Here is a 23,588-nt window from a genome sequence, read left to right as displayed (position 1 = left end):
GTTACTCTCGAGTTAGGCCTCAAACTGAGCACAACAGCCCCACTCCGAAACAGGGCACATCGTTTCAGTTGGAGGGTGGGCCCATTCTCTTTCATTGTTCAACTGAAATGTTTCAATTCAGAACAATTTAATAAAGTACGACTGGTATTCCCTCATATTTGTGGCTGCAGATAAAACTCCTTAATGCAGAAAATCATGGAAGGTTAAGTTTGACCGATATGGAGAGATTGGGTCAATTGGACCTGTATTCACTGGAGTTCATAGAGTGAACATCTGGATGGCTGAATGGATAGGAAGGGTTTAGAGGGATATGGGCCATGTGCTGGCAAATGGGACTAGGTTAAGTAGGGATATCTGGTCGGCATGGAGGAGTTGGACTGAAAGGTCTGTTTCCGTGCTGTACAGAAAAATGACGGGGGTGTCATAGAAACATATCAATTTCTGATACTGCTGGGCAGGCTGATTATGGGAATGATGTGCCCCCCCCACGCCCGCCCCCCCCCCCCCCACCCCACCCCCGACTGGCCAGGAGTGCCCAGAAGACTGGGACATGGTCTCAGGAGATGCATTAGACCATCTCAGACTAAGATGAAGAGAACTTTCTCACGGAATATATCCAAGAAAGAAACAGAGATAGAGGTTCAGCCATGTTTAATGGTGGATTGGACTCCGTGAACCTGTTAGCTTGCTTCTGCTCCTGGGTTTTATATTTCTATGTTTCCAGACAGCATGGTGAAGGCAAGGTCTTTGAGTATTTTTAAGACAAAGATAGACAAGTTCTGGAGTAAAAAGACAGACAAAACGTATTAGGAATTCAGCAAGAATCTGGAGTTGAAGTCACAAATCAGATCAGGCATGAACACCTCATCTTCCACCTGGGAAGGAGGGAATGGAGAAGAGTGTTAGTCATTGGGAACTCGATAGTTAGAGGCTCAGATGGAAGGTTTGTTGGAAACTAATGAGACTCGTGGTTTGTGTGTTGCCTCCCAGGTGCCAGGGTCCGTGATGTCTCAGATCATAAGTCTGGGGTCCTGAAGGGAGAGGGTGACCAGTCTCAAGTTGTTGTCCAATGACATAGGTAGAAAGAGGGATAGGGATGTAAGGCAGGATTTCAGGGAGCTAGGGTGGAAGCTGAGAGCTAGAACTAACAGAGTTGTTATCTCTGGTTTGTTACCCGTGCCATGTGATAGCGAGGCAAGGAATAGGGAGAGACAGCAGTTGAATATGTGGCTGCAAGGATGGTGCAGGAGGGAGGGTTTCAGGTTCTCGGATAAATGGGGCTCATTCTGGGGAAGGTGGGACTTGTACAAACTGGACGGTCTTCACTTGAACCAGAGGGGTACTAATATCCTTGGTTGGAAATTTGCTGGTGCTATTCGGGTGGGATTAAACTAGCTCAGCAGGGGGATGGGAACCGGAGTGTAGTTGCAGTGCACAGGAGGATGAGAGTAGGGAGGACAGGGACAGGACTTCAGGGTCACAGGATCGTGCTGGCAGACAGCAAACTGGTTTGAAGTGTGTCTACTTCAACGCCAGAAGTATCTGAAAAAAGGTAAGTGAGCTTGCAGCATGGATAGGTACCTGGGACTTTGATATTATGGCCATTTTGGAGACATGGATAGAGCAGGGTGAGGAATGGATGTTGCAGGTTCCAGGGTTTAGGTCTTTCGTTAAGAACAGGTAAGGCGGTAAAAGATGGGGAGGCGTGGTCTTGTTAGTCAAGGTTAGTATAACAGTGGCTGAGAGAACTTTTGATGAGGACTTGTCTACTGAGGTAGTGTGGCCTGAGGTTAGAAACAGGAGAGGAGAGGTCACACTGCTTGGAGTCTTTTTGCAGGTTTCCACAGAGTTTTAGGGAGGTGGAAGAGAGGATTAGCAACATTATTCTGGATAGGAGTGAAAATAACAAGGTGGTCATTATGGGGGACTTTAACTTCCCCAACATTGACTGGAAATGCTATAACTCTAGTACATCGGATGGATCAGTTTTTGTCCAACGTGTACAGGAGAGTTTCCTGACACAGGAAATCGAAGGGCCGACAAGAGGGGAGGCCACACTGGATCTGGTGCTTGGTAATGAACCAGGCCAGATGTTTGATTTAGTTGTAGGTGAATACTTTGGATAGAGTGACCATAATTCAGTTATGTTTAGTTTAGCGATGGAAGGGGATAGGTACATGCCACAGGTCAAGAGTTATCGATGGGGCAAGGGCAATTATAATGCGATTAGGCAAGAATTAGGATGCATAGAACGGGGTAGCAAAATGCAGGGGATGCAGACAATGGAAATGTGGAGCTGGTTTAAGGAACAGATATTGCATGTCCTTGATAGGTATGTCCCTGTCAGGCAGGGAGGACGTGATAAGGTAAGGGAACCGTGGTTTACTACAGAAATTGCATCTCTTGTTAAGAAGAATAGACAATAGACAATAGACAATAGACAATAGATGCAGGAGTAGGCCATTCTGCCCTTCGAGCCTGCACCGCCATTCAATATGATCATGGCTGATCATTCCTAATCAGTATCCTGTTCCAGCCTTATCTCCATACCCCTTGACTCCACTATCTTTAAGAGCTCTATCCAATTCTTTCTTAAAAGAATCCAGAGACTGGGCCTCCACTGCCCTCTGGGGCAGAGCATTCCACACAGCCACCACTCTCTGGGTGAAGTAGTTTCTCCTCATCTCTGTCCTAAATGGTCTACCCCGTATTTTTAAGTTGTGTCCTCTGATTCGGCACTCCCCCATCAACGGAAATATGTTCCCTCCTGCCAGAGTGTCCAGTCGTTTCATAAGCCTATACGTTTCAATCAGATCCCCTCTCAGTCTTCTAAACTCAAGGGTATACAAGCCCAGTCGCTTCAGTCTTTCCGTGTAAGGCAACCCTGCCATTCCAGGAATTGACCTCGTGAAACTACGCTGCACTCCCTCAATAGCCAGAATGTCTTTCCTCAAATTTGGAGACCAGAACTGTACACAGTACTCCAGGTGTGGTCTCACCAGGGCCCTGTACAGCTGCAGAAGCACCTCTTTGCTTCTATACTCAATCCCTCTTGTTATGAAGGCCAGCATGCTATTAGCCTTCTTCACGACCTGCTGTACCTGCATGCTTGCCTTCATTGACTGGTGGACAAGAACACCCAGATCTCTCTGAACAGCCCCTTTACCTAATTTGATACCATTGAGGTAGTAATCTGCCTTCCTGTTCTTGCCACCAAAGTGGATAACCAGACATTTATCCACATTAAACTGCATCTGCCATGCATCTGCCCACTCACCTAACTTGTCCAGGTCACCCTGTAATCCCCTAACATCCTCATCACATTTCACCCTACCACCTAGCTTTGTGTCATCAGCAAATTTGCTAATGTTATTGCTGATACCATCTTCTATATCATTTACATATATTGTAAAAAGCTGCGGTCCCAGCACGGATCCCTGCGGTACCCCACTGGTCACTGCCTGCCATTTCGAAATGGAGCCGTTAATCACTACCCTTTGTTTCCTATTAGCCAACCAATTCTCTATCCAATCTAGTACTTTGCCCCCAATCCCGTGCGCCCTAATTTTACTCACTAACCTCTTGTGTGGGACTTTATCAAAAGCTTTCTGAAAGTCCAGGTACAGTACATCCACTGGATCTCCCTCGTCCATCTTCCGAGTTACATCCTCAAAAAATTCAAGAAGATTAGTCAAGCATGATTTCCCCTTCATAAATCCATGCTGACTCTGTCCTATCCTGTTACTATTATCCAGATGTGCCGTAATTTCATCCTTTATAATAGACTCCAGCATCTTTCCCACCACTGAGGTCAGACTAACTGGTCTATAATTTCCTGCTTTCTCCCGCCCACCCTTCTTAAAAAGTGGCACAACATTAGCCGCCCTCCAATCCTCAGGAACCGACCCCGATTCTATTGAACTCTGGAAAATAATCACCAGCGCATCCACGATTTCCCGAGCCACCTCCTTCAGTACCCTGGGATGCAGGCCATCAGGTCCCGGAGACTTATCAACCTTCAGACCTAACAGTCTCTCCAACACCAAATCCTGGCAAATAGAAATTCCCTTAAGTTCAGGTCCTTCAGCCACTGTTACCTCAGGGAGATTGCTTGTGTCTTCCCCAGTGAACACAGATCTGAAGTACCCATTTAATTCCTCTGCCATTTCTTCGTTCCCAGTAATATATTCCCCTGCTTCTGTCTTCAAGGGCCCAATTTTTGTCCTAACCATTTTTTTGCCTTGGACATACCTAAAAAAGCTTTTACTATCCTCCTTTATATTCTTGGCCAGTTTACCTTCGTACCTCATTTTTTCTCTGCGTATTTCCTTCTTACTAATCCTCTGTTGTTCTTTAAAAGCTTCCCAGTCCTCCGTTTTCCCGCTTATCTTCGCTAAGTTATACTTTTTCTCTTTTAACCTTATATGTTTCTTTACTTCCCTTGTCAGCCACGGCCGCCCATGTCTCCTCCTGGGATCTTTCTTCCTTTTAGGAATGAACTGATCCTGCATCTTCTGCATTATACACAGAAATATCCGCCATTGTTCCTCCACGGTCTTCCCTGTTAAGGTATTAAACCATTGAACTTTGGCCAGTTGCTCCCTCATAGCTCCATATTTCCCTTTATTCAACTGAAATATTGTCACTTCAGAAGAAGGAGGAAGCTTATGTGTTGATGAGGCAAGATGGTTCAGATGAGGCGATAGAGAGTTACAGATCAGCTAGGAAGGATTTAGAGAGAGAGTTAAGAAGAGCAAAGAGAGGACACAAGCAGCCTTTAGCAAGTAGAATAAAGGGGAACCCTAAAGCTTTCTAAAGGAATATGAGGAATAAAGGGATGATTAGGGTAGGAATAGGGCCAGTCAAAGACAGAAGTGGGAAGTTGAGTATGGACTCTGTGGAGAACGGAGAGGTGCTAAATGAACATTTCTCATTGGTTTTCACTCAGGAAAAGGAGAATATTATGGAGGAGAAGAATGAGGTACAAGATATTAGACGAGAAAGGATCAAGGTTAGTTATGAACAGGAGTTATCAATTCTAGAAGGAGTGAAAGTGGACAAGTCCCCTGGGCCGGATGGGATTATCAGAGGATTCTCTGGGAAGTTAGGGAGGAGATGGCGGAGCCTTTGGCTTTGATATTTGAGCCGTCATTGTCGACAGGTTTAGTACCAGAGGACTGGAGGATTGAAAATGTTGTGCCCTTGTTCAAGAAGGGCAGTAGAGATGACCCAGGTAATTATAGACCAGTGAGCCTTACTTCTGTTGTAGGAAAGGTTTTGGAAAGGATTATAAGAGATGAGATTTATAATCATCTAGCAAGCACAATTTGATTTCAGATAGTCAACATGGTTTCATCAAGGGCAGGTCATGTCTGACAAACCTCATTGAGTTTGTTGAGAAGGTGACCAAGCATGTGGATGAGGGTAGGGTAGTTGACATAGTGAACATGGACTTCAGTAAAGCCTTTGATAAGGTTCCACATGGTAGGCTGTTGGAGAAAATGCAGAGGCATGGAATTGAGGGTGATTTAGCAGTTTGGATTAGAAACTGGCTTTCTGAAAGAAGGCAGCAAGTGGTGGTTGATGGAAAATATTCAGCCTAGACTCCGGTTACTAGTGGTGTGCCACAAGGATCTGTTTTGGGACCACCTCAGTTTCTCATTTTTATATATGACTTCGATGCAGGCATAGGTGGATGGATTAGCAGATTTGCAGATGACACTAAAGTCGGTGGAGTAGTGGACAGTGTGGAAAAATGTTACAGGTTGCAGGGGGACTTGGATAAACTGCAGAATTGGGCTGAGAGGTGGCAAATGGAGTTCAATGCAGCTATATGTGAGGTGATGCACTTTGAGAAGAATAACAGGAAGGCAGAATACTGGGTCAATGGAAAGATTCTTGGTAGTGTGGATGTGCAGAGGGATCTTGGAGTCCATGTACATAGATCCCTGAAAGTTACCAGCCACGTGGATAGTGCTGTTAAGAAGGCATACGGTGTGTTAGGTTTCATTCGTAGAGGGATTGAGTTCCGGAGCCGTAATATCATGCTGCAACTATACAAAACGCTGATGCGGCCACACTTGGAATATTGTGTACAGTTCTGGTCCCCATGTTTCGGGAAGGATGTGGAAGCATTGGAAAAAGTGCAGAGGAGATTTACCAGGATGTTGCCTGGTCTGGAGGAAAGGCTGAGACACTTGGATCTGTTCTCATTGGAAAGGCGGCGGCTAAGGGGGGGATTTGATAGAGACATACAAGATGATCAGAGGATTAGATAGGGTAGACAGTGAAAGTCTTTTTCCTAGGATGATGACATCAGCTTGTATGAGGGGGCATAACTACAAATTGAGGGGTGATAGATTTAAGACAGATGTCAGAGGCAGGTTCTTTACGCAGAGAGTGGTAAGGGTGTGGAATGCCCGACCTGCTAATGTAGTCAACTCAGTCACATTAGGGAGATTGAAACAATCCTTAGATAAGCACATGGATGATTTTGGGATAGTGTAGGGGAACGAGCTGAGAATAGTTCACAAGTTGGCACAACATCGAGGGCCGAAGGGCCTGTTCTGCGCTGTATTGTTCTATGTTTGCAGAATGTTGCTATGCAAAAATTGGCTTCCATAGGCAGCCAATATAAAATTGTAATTGCATGTTAGCAATAATTTATTAGAAATGTTTTATGCATTTCTGAATGATGTGTTAAGGACACCGTGTAAATACAATTAAAAGCAAACCACTGTTGATGCTGTAAATAAGCAGCAGTAAAAGCTGGAGAAGCTCTGTTAGACTGGCAGCATCTGTGGAGACAAACAAAGCTGACAGAGCCCAATATGCTCTCCTTCAAAACACTGTTCAAAATGTTCATGTAAATTCAAATTATTTTCTTCCTCACTGATAACTGTGGGTTCAGTACTGGGTTTGCCTGGAAGAGAGAATGCTGGCTGATGATGGTGCCTAAAATTCAAATTCTTACAGTCATAGAGATGTACAACAAGGAAACAGAGCCTTGGTCCAATTCGTCCATGCCGAACAGCTATCCTAAATTAATCTACTCCCATTTGCCAGCACCTGGCTCATATCCCTCTAAACCCTTCCTATTCATATACCCATCCAGATGCCTTTTAAAATGCTTGCAATTGTACCAACATCCACCATTTCCTCTGGCAGCTCATTCCATACATGCACCACCCTCTGCATGAAAAAATTGTCCCTTAGGTCCCTTTTAAATCTTACCTCTCTCACCTTAAACCAATGCCCTCTCGTTTTGGACTTCCCTATCCTGGATAAAGGTTCACCGCTATTTACCCTACCCATGCCGCTCATAATTTTTAAACTTCTATAATGTCACCCCTCAGCCTCTCCCTACAGTTCAAATCCTCCAACCTCAGCAACATCCTTATAAATCTTTTTTGCAACCTTTCAAGTTTAACACTTCTCCTATAGCAGGGAGACCAGAATTGAATATAGTATTTGAAAAGTGGCCTCACCAATGTCCTATACAGCCACAACATGACTGCCCAACTCCTATACTCAATGCACTGACCAATAAAGGCGAGCATACCAAACGCCGCCTTCACTACCGTGTCTACCTGCGGCTCCATCTTCAAGGAACTAGGACCCTGCACTCAAGGCCACTTGGTTTGGCAATAATCCCCAGAACCTTACCATTAAGGACCTACCATGAGTTGCCTTACCAAAATGCAACACTTCACATTTATCTTCTCCCAGAAATTGTGACAATAATTACAAGTTGTTCAACGGCTGGGGACAAGTATCGAAGACCAGCCTTTGGTGAGGATCAAAGGACAGACAGCAATGAGATCACATACACTGACGTTTTTGCATGCATTAAATGGAGTTCTCAACACATCCAACAATTGTGAGAATGTAAAGCTAACTGAGATGTAAATTGCAACAGCCAGGATTTAGGGGCAAAGAGAGTGAGAGGGTTTTAGAGTGCTACAAAACTCGCTAAACCCATAACTTTTTAAGAGACGGATACTCCAATGGAAATAAACCAATGGACAAAATTGAATTTTCTATGACATTAACTGTAACAAAATTAAATCAATGGATTGCAGCAGTTTAAGAAGGCACCATCTTCTCATGAGCAACTGGGGACGGACAATAAATGCTGGCCAGCCAGCAACGTCCACATCCCACAATGAATAAAAGGAAAAAAATTTGAATGAAACACAAATTAAACAGTCAAGTAATACAGCAATCGAAAACACAATGAAGCTCTCGTGCTGCAACTACCTAACGCAACCAAAATAAGTATGAATTTCTTATACTCTGCGCCATACTTCTGGCATATATAACACATGAAAGGAATACTCCTACAACTATCCACCAGTTCTTCCACAGTCATCCATTTCTCCTCATCACCATAGAGTCATAGAGATGTACAGCATGGAAACAGACCCTTCAGTCCAACCTGTCCATGCCGACCAGATATCCCAACCCAATTTAGTCCCACCCGGCCCATATCCCTCCAAACCCTTCCTATTCATATACCCATCCAACTGCCTCTTAAATGTTGCAATTGTACTACCCTCCACCACATCCTGTGGCAGCACATTCCATACACGTACCACCCTCTGTGTGAAAAAGTTGCCCCTTAGGTCTCTTTTATATCTTGCCCCTCTCACCCTAAACCTATGCCCTCTAGTTCTGGACTCCCCGACCCCAGGGAAAAGACTTTGCCTATTTATCCTATCCATGCCCCTCAATTTTGTAAACCTCTATAAGGTTACCCCTCAGCCTCCGACGCTCCAGGGAAAACAGCCTCAGCCTGTACAGCCTTCCCTGTAGCTCAGATCCTCCATCCCTGGCAACATCCTTGTAAATCTTCTCTGAATCCATTCAAGTTTCACAACACCTTTCCGATAGGGAGAACAGAATTGCATGCAATATTCCAACAGTGGCCTAACCAATGTCCTGTACAGCCGCAACATGACCTCCCAACTCCTGCACTCAATACTCTGACCAATAAAGGAAAGCATAACAAAGACCTTCTCCTCTATACTATCTACCTGCGACTCCACTTTCAAGGAGCTGTGAACCTGCACTCCAAGGTCTCTTTGTTCAGCAACACTCCCAAGGACCTTACCATTAAGTGTATAATCCTACTAAGATTTGCTTTCCCAAAATGCAGCACCTCGCATTTATCTGAATTAAACTCCATCTGCCACTTCTCAGCCCATTGGCCCATCTGGTCCAGATCCTGTTGTAATCTGAGGTAACCCTGTTTGCTGTCCACTCCACCTCCAATTTTGGTGTCATCTGCAAACTTACTAACTGTACCTCTTATGCTCACATCCAAATCATTTATGTAAATGACAAAAAGTAGAGGGCTCAGCACCAATCCTTATGGCACTCCACTGGTCACAGGCCTCCAGTCTGAAAAACAACCCTCCACTATCACCCTCTGTCTTCTACCTTTGAGCCAGTTCTGTATCCAAATGGCTAGTTCTCCCTGTATTCCATGAGATCTAACCTTGCTAATCAGTCTCCCGTGGGGAACCTTGTCGAACACCTTACTGAAGTCCACATAGATCACAGCTACTGCTCTGCCCTCATCAATCTTCTTTGTTACTTCATCAAAAAACACAATCAAGTTTGTGAGACATGATTTCCCACGCATAAAGCCATGTTGACTATCCCTAATCAGTCCTTGCCTTTCCAAATACATGTACATCCTGTCCCTCAGGATTCCCTCCAACAACTTGCCCACCACCGAGGTCAGGCTCACTGGTCTATAGTTCCCTGGCTTGTCCTTACCACCCTTCTTAAACAGTGGCACCACGTTTGCCAACCTCCAGTCTTCCGGCACCTCACCTGTGACTATCGATGATACAAATATCTCAGCAAGAGGCCCAGCAATCACTTCTCTAGCTTCCCACAGAGTTCTTGGGTACACCTGATAAGGTCCTGGGGATTTATCCACCTTTAACCATTTCAAGACATCCAGCACTTCCTCCTCTGTAATCTGGACATTTTGCAAGATGTCACCATCTATTTCCCTACAGTCTATATCTTCCATATCCTTTTCCACAGTAAATACTGCTGCAAAATATTCATTTAGTATCTCCCCCATTTTCTGTGGCTCCACACAAAGGCTGCCTTGCTGATCTTTGAGGGGCCCTATTCTCTCCCTAGTTACCCTTTTGTCCAATCAGCTTTTGAAAGATCTTGCTTATTACCATCAAAATTGGCCTTTCTCCAATTTAGAATTTCAACTTTTAGATCTGGTCTATCCTTTTCCCATCACTATTTTAAAACGAATAGAAGTATGGTCGCTGGCTCCAAAGTGCTCCCCCACTGACAGCTCAGTCACCTGCCCTGTCTTATTTCCCAAGAGTAGGTCAAGTTTTGCACCTTCTCTAGTAGGTACATAATTGTTCCGCTCCACCCAAGTTTTTTTGGGTACAATTATCACCTGTAGATGCACCTCAAGGATGCCCATTCCTTAAATCTTCAAGTGTGAATTTGTATTCTTCCCTTTCTTTCAAACAGAAATGGAACTGTCAGAGCATCCTGCTTGGTGGTTAACACAAAAGCAATCTTCCTGCTTTTCCTCAGCAGTAGCTGGCTTGTTTCTGCATCTTCAGCAGCAGCTGTCCATTTTCTGTGAAATACTGCAAAAGGTGTTAAAACTGCCATCCCTCCTCAAAGGGTTTCTACTTGAACTTCTCTCTCCATGGAAACAAGGTCATGTGGGCATTTCCTCCAATTAAACTGTTTACCACAAATTCACCCTTTCCCCATGTTCAGAATATTCTGTCATAGCTTAAACTAAACCGAGCATTTTAAAAGATAATCGTCTTGCAAAGTTCCACATTTTTGACACAGTGGTGCAGTTTGCTAGCTTGGAGCAATAAAAAAAAAGACAGAAAAAAAGCTGGAAACCTTAAACAAAATACAGAAACTGCTGAAGCATCCATACTGTCAGCGCACATCCCCAGAGAGAACAGACAAGCCAATGTTTTAAGTATAGCTCCCTCATGAGGACTGGAAGAAATACAGATGAACAGCTTTAATAAAGGAAAAAAAGGATGAAAAACACACCTGTCCACATATACACAAGCAAGAGATGAATCTTGTTGGATAAATACCTTTGGCAGATTGTAAGGGTCAGGAACCAAAAAGTTAACCAATAGTTTTTTATCAGCTGAACTGAAGGTAAACAAAGTTCGCTACTGTAATATTATAAAAGATTTACTACTATTTAATAAGGTGTCTAAACATATTGCAGTTTTGGCAGAGCTAAAATAGTATAAAAATGCCTCAGCATCAAGCATCACTGAGGTTACAGGTTTATGGAAGTCTGAAAATTTGAGATCGTTTGCTTAATCCCAAGCCAGACTGTGTCCAAGAGACAGGAGGGAATGTGCTGGTGCTAAGGTCGCTAGCATTTACTGGGGATCAATGCAAGGACAAATAAAAAGAGCATAATAAATGATTACATAATAAATATAATAAAGTTCATTTAAGGCTATGGAAACCAAGTAAATTGGATCTAAGAAATGGTGGCTGTGCCAAGTATAATAAATCTTATAAAAGGGAAATGGTGTACACTAGGAATAGGTGTTGTGATGAATAGACCACAGAAGACCGCTTGAATAATTAGTTCCCACAACACAGCTAGTCATCTTATCCTCAGATTATAATGCCCTCTTAATGCTTTGATCATTTTTTTTTCTTGCATACATCAGTGGATGTGGTCAGCACTGGATTCTGACTCCATATCCTCACAAGTACAAAGGCTGCCAACTTTAACCTCCACAGTATTGTCGGTCTCCTCTTTCTTCAACTCATTTTCTACAGAAATCTGCACTCATGCTTCATGTAACTCCAGACCCCACTGTTCCAAAGATCGCTGTCAGCCAGTTGTCCGTCCTCCATAAACATCAGCCCAAGAAATGTCCAGCTGTCCAAGATCTGACCTGTACCAAATCTCCCACATCCGGTGCTAATGTCCTTGCCTATTTATATTTGATTCCCATCCTTGATGACTGTGATTTGAAATTCCTCGTGTTCAAATTCCTACATGGCTTCACCTCTTACTAATTCACCATAGCTTACAAACCTCTGAATTCCTCATTATTCTAACTTTGGTTATGTATGAGTCTCCCTCCTACTTAATAGGAGCATCTTCTACTTGTAGGCTTTTTTGCTTTCTCCAGAAGCCCATCTGACTCTCCACAGATCTTACGGCCCTGTTTGAAATCTACCTCTTTGCTCAAGCTTTTGATAGGCTCTTTAAAAATCCCCTCCTTTAGGTCAACACCGATGTACAGTACTTCTGGTTATGCCATTGAAAATCTTTGTCTTAAAGAACTGATATAATACACGTTCTTGTGCCTGAGTGGCTGTTGACGATGCCCATGAGCAGGAAGGCCTGGGGTTAAAGACCCACTCCTATACTCGTCAGCCACAGAAGAACTCAGTCAGTAACACAGGCAAACCAATATATATCAGTGCCTGTCACAAAACCTAGATAAAGAGGAGGGTTAGCAACAAGCTAAATCTAAACTCCCGCATATCAAAACCAAAAACAAAATTGGTAGTGGATACAAAATTTAAAGAACCAACATTGGCTGGCCCAATGTGATAAGGAAAATCCAAAGGCGGAGGCATAAACGCAAATTGTTGACAGGCTGGATTCTCACAAAGTGTCATTCTACACTTTTTCACATTCCATTGCTTTAAATCAGTCCTACTAGATTTCAATGGGAAATGCACAGAGCCACTGATTCCCACCAGCTTGGTTCCAAGTGTAGGGTCTGATGGGAAAATAATTTTAAAAAATACATTCACAGAATTAGGCTTTACTGACTGGGCCAGTATTCAATTTCCATCCCTAATTGCCCAGAGGGCAGTTAAAGGTCAACCACTTGCTTGAGCATCGTGTCACTTGGAGGCCAGACCAAATAAGGATGGCAGTTTTCTTTCCTAAAGGACATGAGTGAACCAGAGGGTTTTTCTGACAATTAACAATGATTTCATTCCAGATTCCACCATCTGCCATGGCAGAATTCAAACCCAGGATCCAGACGATCACGTGGATCTCTGGATTAGTGATTTAGAAATGATACCAATAAACTATCACATTGGATCCAGCCAGGGACTAGGCTGTTTTGAACCTGGTAATGTGTCATGAGGTAGGTTGAATAATTGAGCTTAGGATGAAAGATCCTCAAGGGAACAGTGACCATGGCATGGCAGTATTTAGTATTTAGTTTTGAGAGAGAAATGACCGCATTAAACTTAAGTAAGTGTAATTACAAGAGAATGAGACCAATGATATATCCCAGTAAAAGGACAAAGAGTCTCAGAAGGAGGTAAACTGACCATGGTTAATCAAAGTTATGAATGTTATCAATTTGAAAGAAAAAAATAAATGCGTCAAACATTAGTGGTAACTCAGAGGATTGGAAAAGTTTTTAAAATGACCTGAAAACAAAAATTGGGAAGAAAATTAAGCTTGAGGGCAAACTAGGACGTGACACAAAAAACAGACAGTAAGAGCTTAGATTAGATTCCCTACTGTATGGAAACAGGCCCTTTGGCCCAACTAGCTTAAAATATATACAAAAGGGAGGGGCCACATAAGCTTCTTAGAGAAGGAGGGTGGAGAAATAATAATTGAGCCAGGAAATGGCAGAGGAGTTGAACAAATGATCTGTATTAGTTTTTATTGTTTAGAACACTGACAGCATTCCAGAACTCCTAAATAATCAAGGGGCTGAAGGTTTGGGAAAAAAAGCATAACTATTATGAGGAAAATCTTTAAGCTGTCCCAGAGTTGTGAGTGGATTCTGTTCTGGAACCCATTCGCAAGTCGATTTTTACATAAGTCAGAAAACAATGCAGAACGTTGGGCAGCACCTTAAGTGCACAAAATGTTCATATGTCAGGTCTTCAAAATTACACTGTATGGGATAATGTTCCTAAGTATGAGCATTCGTATGTAAACTGGGGACCCCGTGTACTAATGGGAACAAGTGCCAATAAGTTTCTGGACCCACTGAATTGTATCCTAAGACTTTAAAAGAAGTCATTACAGAGATGGTGGATGCACTGGTAGTAATCTTACAAGAATTCTTAGATTCCAGAGAAGTTTCAGAGGATAGGAAAACTGTCAATCTAACACTCTTATTCAAAAGGGGAGTGAGACAAAATAAACAGATAACTATCGGAAAGTTAGCCTACCATTGTCATTGAGATAATGTTAATATCTATTATGAAGGATATAACAGCAAAGTATGTATAAATATATAACACAATCAGCAGAGTTAGCATGGCTTCACGATGGGGACATCATTCTTGACAAATTAATTACAGAAGGGTAGATAAACATGGACCAATAGGTGTAATATATTTGGATTTCCAACAGGCATTTGATACAATTCTGCGTATAAGGCTACTTAAGAAAATAAGAGCCCACAGAGTTAGAAATGATATATTAGCATAGACAGCAGATTGGCTAACTAATATAAGACGGAGTTCAGATAACTGGGCCATTTGCAGAATTGAAAGATTGCAACTAGTAGAGTGCTAAAAGGGATCAGTGTTGGATCAACAATTATTTCCAATATATATTCAGGACTTGAAACAACAAGGTACATGTGCTATCACCAAGTTTGGAGATGACATGAAAATACTTGGGAAGACAAATAACGAGGATGACATAAGGAGGCTCCAAATGGAACATAGCTAGGTTCAGTACAAAACTACAAACAAGGACTAAGGGGAGGCTACTTGGCCCTTTGAGACTCTTTGCCATTCATTAAGATTGAAGCTTATCTGATTTTAATCTCAACTCTATATTTCTCAATGTGCCCGTTAATCTTTTATCCAGTTGTAATCAAAAAACTGTCTACTTGTGCTTAAAAATATTTAAAAATTCAGTATCCATTGCCTTTTGAGGAAGGGAATTCCAAAGAACCTCAATTCCGAGAGAACAAAACCAAACCTTCACCTTGGTCTTATAGATTTCTCATTTTCAAACTGCAAGGCCTAATTCTGAATTCTCCCACAAGAGGAACTAACCTTTTCCACTTACACCCAGTCAAGTCGTCTCAGAATGTTATAGACTTCAGTTAAGTCACTTCCAATTTTTACTAAACTCTAGAGAATGCAGGGCTGATCAGTTTAGCCTTTCCTCATAAGGCAATTGATTCATTCCAGATATTAGTCTGGTAAATCTTCTCTGCACTGCTTCCAAAGCATTAACATCCTTCTTTCAGTACACAGTGACCAGCATCTGTACACTTAACTCTAGGTACGGTCTCACAAATGCTCTGTATAACTGAAGTATAATTTCCCTGGTCTTTCATTCTACTCCCCTTGCAATAAAACATAATATTCTATTAGTTTTCCTGACTTCCTGCTCCACCTGAATACTAACCTTCTGCAGTCCGTGCACTAGGACACCCAGATCTCGCTGCATCTCCAAACTCTGCAACCTCTCGCCATTTAGATGATGTTTTTTTTCTGTCGAAATTGTCAATTTCACACTTCCCACATGATACTCCATTTGCCAGACCTTCGCCCGTTCACTTAACCTAACTACCCCTTTCTATCTCTTTGTAGGCTCCACATCTTGTCTTCACAACTCACATTCCTACCTTTTTTGTGTCATCTACAAATCTAGCTCCCACAACTTTTATCGCTTCACACAAATCATTTATAGGAATTGTAAAGTATTGACGCTCTGGCACTGACCCCTATAGCACACCACTCATTACATCCTGCCAGCCTGAAAAAGACCCATTTATTCCTACTTTGGTTCCTGTTAGCCAGCCAGTCTTCTATCCATGTTAATACGTTATCCAATGCCATGAATTTTTATTTTCTGCAATAACCATTGTTGCAGCACCTTATCAAATGCCTTCTGGAAATCCAAATGCATAACATCCACTGGCTCCTCATTATCTGCAGCATAAGTTACTTCTTCAAAAGAACTCCAATTAAGTAAGCCATTTAGAATTTATCAAGAAGCCCTATTATAACATCTTTAATAACAGTTTCCCTATGACAGATGTTAAGCTAACTAGCCTGTAGACTTCTGCTTTCTGCCACTCTCCTTTTTAAAAAAAGATTCACATTAATTCCTTTTCAATCTAAAAAGATCCTTCCTTGAACCTAATGAGTTTCAAGAAATGAAATCCCTCAGGATCTGGGGACTTGTGAACTCTCAGTTTCAACAATTTACTTAGTACTACTTCCCTGGTCATTTTAAATTTCTTGAGTTCCTCTCTCCCTTCCAGGAGGTCCTGATTGACAGCTATTTCTGGGATGTTATGAACTGGGCCCAAATTTGGCTGGATAGAATAAAGTTTGGAAAATAATGTGGAAAAATGTCAGGCGTTGCTCTTTAAAGAAGAATAGACGAGATGACTATTATTTCAATGGGGAAAGACTAAAGAAAGCTACAACACAGGGGGATTTGGGTGCCCTAATGTATGAATTATTTAAAAATTCAGTGAATTATAGGGAAGGCAAATCACATTCCCTTTGAAATAAAGGCCATGTAAAAATAGGGAGGTCTTATGAAAACTATGTAGACTAGTCAGACCACACCTGGAACTCTCAGCTGTTTTTGGTGACCTTGGCTTCATTGTGCTGATCTCAAGTATGGAGGGACTTTCTTATGAGGAAAGGTTAAGATTGGGCTTATACTCATTGGAGCTTGAAAAAAAGGGGTGGCCTTATTAAAATGTATAAGATTCCTTGGAGGGCTTTTGTAGTGCCTCTACCTCTGAGCCAGAAGGTCCAGGTTCAATTCCCACTGGTGCTGAAAGTGTTTCATAACTTAGCTGAACAAGTTGAATAAAAATATCTATCTAGAAATTCTTTAAGGTGCTTGACAGGGCAGATGCAGAGATTTTGTTTCCTTTGTGGAGATCTAGGACCACAGGGCATAATCTCAGAATAAAGAATCACACATTTTTAAAAATTCATTCATGGGATGAGGACATCGCTGACTAGGTGAATATTTACTGCCCAACCCTAATTGCCCAGAGGGCAGTTGAGAATCAACCACCTTGCTATAAGTCTGGAGTCACATGTGGGCCAACCAGATAAGGATGGTAGTTTCCTTCCCTACAGAACATTAGTGAAAAAGAGGGGTTTTTCCTACATCGTCATCATTAGAGTCCTAACTGTGGATATTTATAGAACTCAAATTCCACGGTCTGCCATAGTGGGCATTGAACATTGTCTGGGTCTCTTGATTAACAAATCAGTGATAATATCACTAGGCCATCACCTCCCCTAAATTGTATGATATAAGGAGGAATTTATTCCCCAAAAGGTTAATGATTTGGTGGAATTCTTTACTGCAGAGGGCTCTCAAGGCGAGATGATTAAGTATATTCAGGGCTGATATAATCAGTAATGGGGAAAAGGCAGGAAAGTGGAGTTGAAAATTATCAGATGAGCCATAATCTTATTGGATGGGTCAAGTGGCCTACTTTTGCTCTACATATTATGATCCTTGAGCCAGGCTATTCAATGTTTTCTTACAGAGCTGTAGACACTTCACCTTCAAGTGAATCTGCCACAGAAATTGGGTTATCGTGTCATAGAGTCATTAGCACGGAAGCAGACCTTTCAGTCCAACTCTCCATGACCACCAAGTTTCCCAAACTAATCTAATCCCATTTGCCTGCGTTTGGCCAATATCTCTCTAAGTCTTTCCTGTTCACGTACCTGTACAGCACAGAAACAGACCCTTCGGTCCAAATCGTCCATGCTCACCAGATATCCTGAATGAATCTCGTCCCATTTGCCAGCCTTTGGCCCAATGCCTTGCCTCCAGTCACAACCTCGGTAGCCACTTCAATCCAACAAAGTAGTCCCAATTCCCTGATTCCCTCACACGTGAGTTCTTGAAGGACTGTTGACAAAATCTCTCTGACAATATACTCTGCCCACCAGCAGCATCAGTTCTGAATAGTAACTTTACCTAAATTAATCCGAGTTTACAGCAATGCAAATTGCTTATATATTCCCAGAGTGGGTCTCCGTGCAGTGGGAATCCAGCGGACTGGGCTGCTTGCTCTTCGTCCTTCGAGCCGGCTGCACACAAATTGGCGTGCAATCGATGTAAAACTATTACTGCCACTAAGTCAACAAACCTCCCCGCTCGACTTTGAAATGCAGCAACAGGGAAACTTCCAAAAAAAAACACAAACAATTCCCACCTCCACAAAGCATCACGACCAGAAGCCGGAGTCCTGTCAATGCAGGAAACAAAGGGTTTCAGGCTGTGCGGTGCCTAACAGCATTACAACAGAAAGTAACACACCTTGCCTCAATCTCTCTCTCTCTCTATCTTACCTATAGTGGAGATGTGGGAAGAGTGGAATTGGTTGTCGGTGAAACGGCACAGGAGGCAAGTCTTCCCCACTCCGGAGTCTCCGATCAGCAGCAGCCTGAACAACACATCATATTGCTTAGCCATGGTGTGTCCTCATGGACCTGCCCGGGCGAACTCGACTACTTTACCCAGACAGCGAAAGCCCGAGAACGGCTCCCTGATTCCGCTCCAGTCCCATATCTGCCCCGGGCAGGCAGGCAGGCAGGCTGTGCTGCTGGTGGTGGGGGCAGACGCCTTGTTTGCTGCTGTTGCTGTCCACCTCACTGATTGGAAATGGTATTTTCACCTTCCTTCCTCCCCCCGCCTGCTGCCGGCTTTAACCTGCGCTGCTGTGGCTGTCAAGGAAGGAAAAGCGTTGTGTCGCTGCCACTGAGAGGGAATGGGGATGTGGGGAGGGGACTCTCAGTGTCTGCAATGAATGACGCGATATGTGAAACCCCACCTCAAATTAGCCAGTCTCTCCAAGCAATCCACTGTCACAGCCTTCCCTTTACCCTCAATCCCTTCCCTGCCTTTAGCCTTTTGTCTATATCCTTCGCTGACCCCAATTCCTGTTTTTTTTACCCTTCAACTCTCCCTTTAGTATTTTCCATTTAAAATTAAAACGTACTTTTTTAAAAAAAATAAGCGTATTCTTTGCTCTTAGCCTTTGTCCATTTCGAATCCCCCCTCGGGGATTATTTATTGATCTTTTTAAGTTAGAAATGGAGTTCATTTTCTGTCTCCAGTCTGCCGCTTTAAAAAAAATATAAAAATCGCCCTGTTCAAATCAAGAGCGGTGCGTCAGTAACCTGTTTTCTTAACAGAAGGGGAAGCACACACGCGACTGGCCAAACGGCCTCCTGTACTGAAACCACTGAGAATTTTTGCCTTCCCTACCACAGCCAAACTGACACGATGTTGATATCAGAAGTTATCCGGTTGCGAGGAGAGCTAATGGCCTTGGAGAGGGGGGAAAAGCACATCTTGTTCAATTAGCTATTTAGAAAGGCCATTAAACAGCACCAATCTGACCTGGTTACGGATTGTTACATCAGAAGCAGGAAGAGCGCTATTCTTCATTATAATGGGAGAAAATGTTTTTGCAATTTACATCCTGTTAAGCTGTTTGTAGTTAGTTGTTTGTTGCTATCATTCTCGCTTTCATTGTCCTGGCATGATCTAATGTTCACTTCACACGCAGTGGTACTGATAAGGCTGTGATGCTGTGAAAAGCCTCCTTCATGTAACTAGCAGCTTGGGACCCTTGCTTTTGTTTCTGTTAGATTGGCTGTGCAAATGTGATGAAGTGAAGCAAATGTTCACTACCCTGTCACCAGGTTTTTAAACAGGGTTATCTCGTTCAAAGTGTTACAGTGGCAGTGCCCAGTGCAGTTTACAAAACGGTCCACATTTCACGTTCACAAACAAAACAGCAATTGCTGGAAAAGCTTGGCAGGTCTGGCAGCATCTGTGGAGGGAAACCAGAGTTAACGCTTTGGTTTGAGTGACCCTTCCCTGAAACATTTCATGTTTCTTGGGTGAACAAGCGTGAGGGGCCATTCTGAAGGATCAGATCCTGGCAGAGGACATTTAGTTGCCTTTAGTGAGGGGAACGGAGGAACTCTATTTCAGAGGAGATGCAAACTGAAGATCTTTAGACCTAGCCCTTCAAACAACACCTTATGGTTTCGGCTAGAAAGACAGCTCTGGTCATCTACCCTATTTGTAGTAAATGGATAAATTAATGACATTTTTGAAACATTATTAGTAATTTTGGAAGGAAGGTACGAATATTGCGTCAGAAAATGAAGCCCTCCATCTGTCAAATCAAACTGTCAATTTTCTGGTGTTGGCATTTATAAAATCTTATCCTCCGTCCCCGTTGCCAAGTAATGTAATATCATCCTACATATATGGTGGATGGAAGTTTTCAAAGATCAAATAGAGTGCACTACCTCACTTCCAGAAAATTAATTGAAAAATGTAGCTGGAGAGCCAAAGGCTACAGTCCAGGCCAACACACGAATTGAAACAGGAAAGCCAGATAAACTGCGTTGGTTAGATGGTAGCAAGTTAGATGATAGGAGGAAAGACATGCTGTGAATTTGATCTCTTGTAGTAAATATGCTTCCCAGAAGTCTAATGACTGTCTAATTTTTCTATTCATTCATGCTGCCTGGCTTTGCTGGCTAAGCTTGCATTACTAATTACCCTTGAGAAACTGGTGGTGAGCTGCCTTCTTGAACCTCTGCAATCCAATTCGGTGTAGGTACACCCACAATGCTGGAAGGGACTTCCAGAACTTTAACCCAGCAACAGTGACAGAACAGCGATATAGCTGCAAGTCAGGATGCTGTGTGGCTTGGAGGGGAATTTGTACCAGTGTTTCCATGTACACCTTCTACCTGGATGGTAGAAGTTGCGGGTCTGAACAGTGCTGCCTAATGAGCCTTGGTGAGAAATTGCAGTGCATCTTTTAGATGACACACATTACTACCAGATAGCCTGCTTCAGTATCTGAGGAATCACAAATGGTGATGAGCATCAGCAGCAATCACCTCTTCTGACCTTAAAATGAAATGAAAGTCATTGATAACAACTAAATGTGGCTGAGTCTACCCTGGGGAACTCCCCTGAAATGGTGTCCTGTGGCTCACATGATTGACCTCCAAAAAGCACAATCATCTTCTTTTCTGCTGGGTACGGCTCCAACTTGGAGAGAGTTTTCCCCTTAATTCCCATTCACTCCAGTTTTGCTAGGGCTCATTGATGTCACACAGAGTTAAATTCTGCCTTGATGTCAAGGAAAGTCACCCTCACTTCATTCTTGATGCCACTTCTTTGTCCATGTTTGGCCAAAGTTTGTAATAAGGACAGAAACTGAGTGGAATTGAACCGAAACTGAGCATCACTGAGCAGATATTGATGAGTAACTGCTGCTAATAGCACTGTCAACAGCACTTTCTATCACTTTATTGATGGTTGAGAGTAGACTGATGGCTAGGTGGGTATATCCTGCTTTTGTGGGCATGACATACCTCGGCAATTTTTCACATTGCTGGGAAGTTGCTAGTGATGTAGCTGTACTGGAACAGCTTGGCTAGGGGCCCAGCAAGTTCTGGAAGCTATTTTCAGTATGATTGCAGGGCTATTGTTAGGGCCCTTGGCCGTTGCAATTCCCAGTGCCTTCAGTTGTTTTTTGATATCAGTTGGAGTGAATCAAATTGACTGAAGACTCAAATCTGTGATGCTGGTACCGTAGAAGGAGACTGAGATGAGTCATCCACTTAGCATTTCTGGCTGAAGATAGATGCAATTGCTTCAGCCTTTTGTTTTGATCTGCTGGGCTGTTCCTTCAGTGACGATGGGGATACACCTCCTCCAGCGAGTTGTTTAACTGGTCGCCATCATTCATAGCTGAATGTGCGAGAATAGCAATGCCTAGGTCTGATGCATTGGTTGTGGGATCACTTAGCTTGGTACATCACTTTCTGCTTACACCACTTTGATCTCACATAGAGCCGTTAGGTAGCTTCACCAGGTTGATACTTCATTTTTAGGTATGCCTATTGCTGCTCCTGGCATGCCCAACTGCACTCTCCATTGAAACAGGGTTGAACTCTTAGCTTGGTAAAATTGAGGATGTGACTGGCCACAAGATTAGAAATTGTAGCTGAATACAATTCTGCTACTGTTAATGGCTCACAGTGCCTCCATGTCAATCTTGAGTTGCTAGGTCTGTTTCAAATTCATTTCACATGGTGGTGGTGTGACACAGAGCACAATAGATAGTATTCTCAATGTGAATGCAGGACTTTGCCTCAACAGCAACTGTGTGGAGGTCACTCTTGCTGAAACGTTCATGGACAGAAGCATCTGCTAGGAGTTGATTAGTGATGCTGAACTCAAGTATGGTTTGCCTGTTGCTTCTGCCTCACCACTTGATGCAGGACCAGGCTAACAGTTATGTCCTTTAGGACTCAAGCATCTTGGTCACTAGTGTTGCTATGAGACCCTCTTGGTGATAGTTATTGAAGGCCTTGTCCAAAGGACATTTTGATTCCTTTTCAGCCTCATTGCTTCCTCTAAATGTTGTTTATGGAGAATTACTGATTCATCATTGGGAGGTGACATGTGGTAATCACCAGGAAATTTCTTCACCCATGTTTGATCTGATGCCACAAGACTTCATGGATCCTGGAGTCAACATTGAGGACTCCCAAAGCAACTTCCTCCTTACTGTATACCACAACACCACTACCTCTGGTGGGGTCAGTCTTGCACATGAGAATGACGATGTCAGCTGACTAATTGACTAGTCTGTGAGACAACGCTCCCAATTCTGGCACAGGCCACAAATGTTAGGAAGGAGGTTTTTCTAGGCCGACATGGACTCTGTGTGTCATCGTGCATCTAATGCTATTGAGTAGTCCATCCAATTCCATTCTTTTGATCAGACTTTGTAGAGTATAAATACAACTCAGTGGTTAGCTAGGCCTTTTCAGAGATTACTTAAGAGGGAACTGCATTGCTGTGAGTCTGCATTCACACGTAAGCCAGTAAATGTGGAAGATTTCCTTCTGAAAGGACTTTAGTGAACACATTGAGTTCATCCCTTCCATGTAAGAACATTAATATTTCCTCAAACTGGGTTTGAGGTGCTTAGTTTAACAGAATATCTTGGAAATATAAGAATTTAGACTGATCCCTGTCAACTTATGACTGAATGCATACACTGCATGTTGAAATTTCATGTTAGATAAAGCAGCTAAATGTACTACAAAATATAATGGCTGTTATCTGTTTGCCTAATATAAAGGAATGCTGTTTGTCTTGATGGTTGTCTGAATGCTGAACATTCTGGGATAGTTACTCTCTTAGGGTGTTGTGCAACATTATTTTGCCCTCCGTGTTCACCTTGCCTTCAATCATAAGGGAAAGGTGTAAGCGTGTGGTGATTCATGACTTTAACCTGAACTCCTAGTCTACCACACCCATTGATGACCTCCATGATGAATAAGTATTGAAGGTGCTGCCTGTCATCAATAGAGTTACATTATTGTCAGCTCACCAATAGCCTGACAGGCTACCTTCCTGTGCAATGTGAAAATATAGTCCAATGGCCACTGTTAACCATTCAGTAAGTTCCTAATCATGAAGAGAGATGATGAGTTGGTATTAAGTATCCCGCTTTTCCCCAAAGGTAGAAGTCCAA

The 23,588-nt window shown here is 42.9% G+C and overlaps 1 protein-coding gene across 2 annotated transcripts in view; it reads right to left on the bottom strand.

Moving 5' to 3' along the window:
• Window positions 1–18,785, bottom strand: part of rab15 (RAB15, member RAS oncogene family) — a 157,999-nt gene extending 139,214 nt beyond the window's left edge. Inside the window, exon 1 of one of the 2 annotated variants that reach the window (XM_072569150.1) lies at window positions 18,352–18,785. In XM_072569150.1, coding sequence (XP_072425251.1) covers window positions 18,352–18,475 — 124 coding nt within the window. In that variant the 5' untranslated portion in view covers window positions 18,476–18,785. Of the gene's footprint in view, window positions 1–17,721; window positions 17,866–18,351 lie in introns of those variants that run through there. The other variant, XM_072569151.1, reaches the window with a different exon arrangement.
• Window positions 18,786–23,588: the final 4,803 nt, after the last annotated feature.

Source organism: Chiloscyllium punctatum, chromosome 4, assembly GCF_047496795.1.
Source record: "Chiloscyllium punctatum isolate Juve2018m chromosome 4, sChiPun1.3, whole genome shotgun sequence".
Lineage (NCBI taxonomy): Eukaryota > Metazoa > Chordata > Chondrichthyes > Orectolobiformes > Hemiscylliidae > Chiloscyllium > Chiloscyllium punctatum.
Note: the sequence above shows the minus strand (reverse complement) of the source record. Positions and strands in the feature narration are given on the sequence as shown.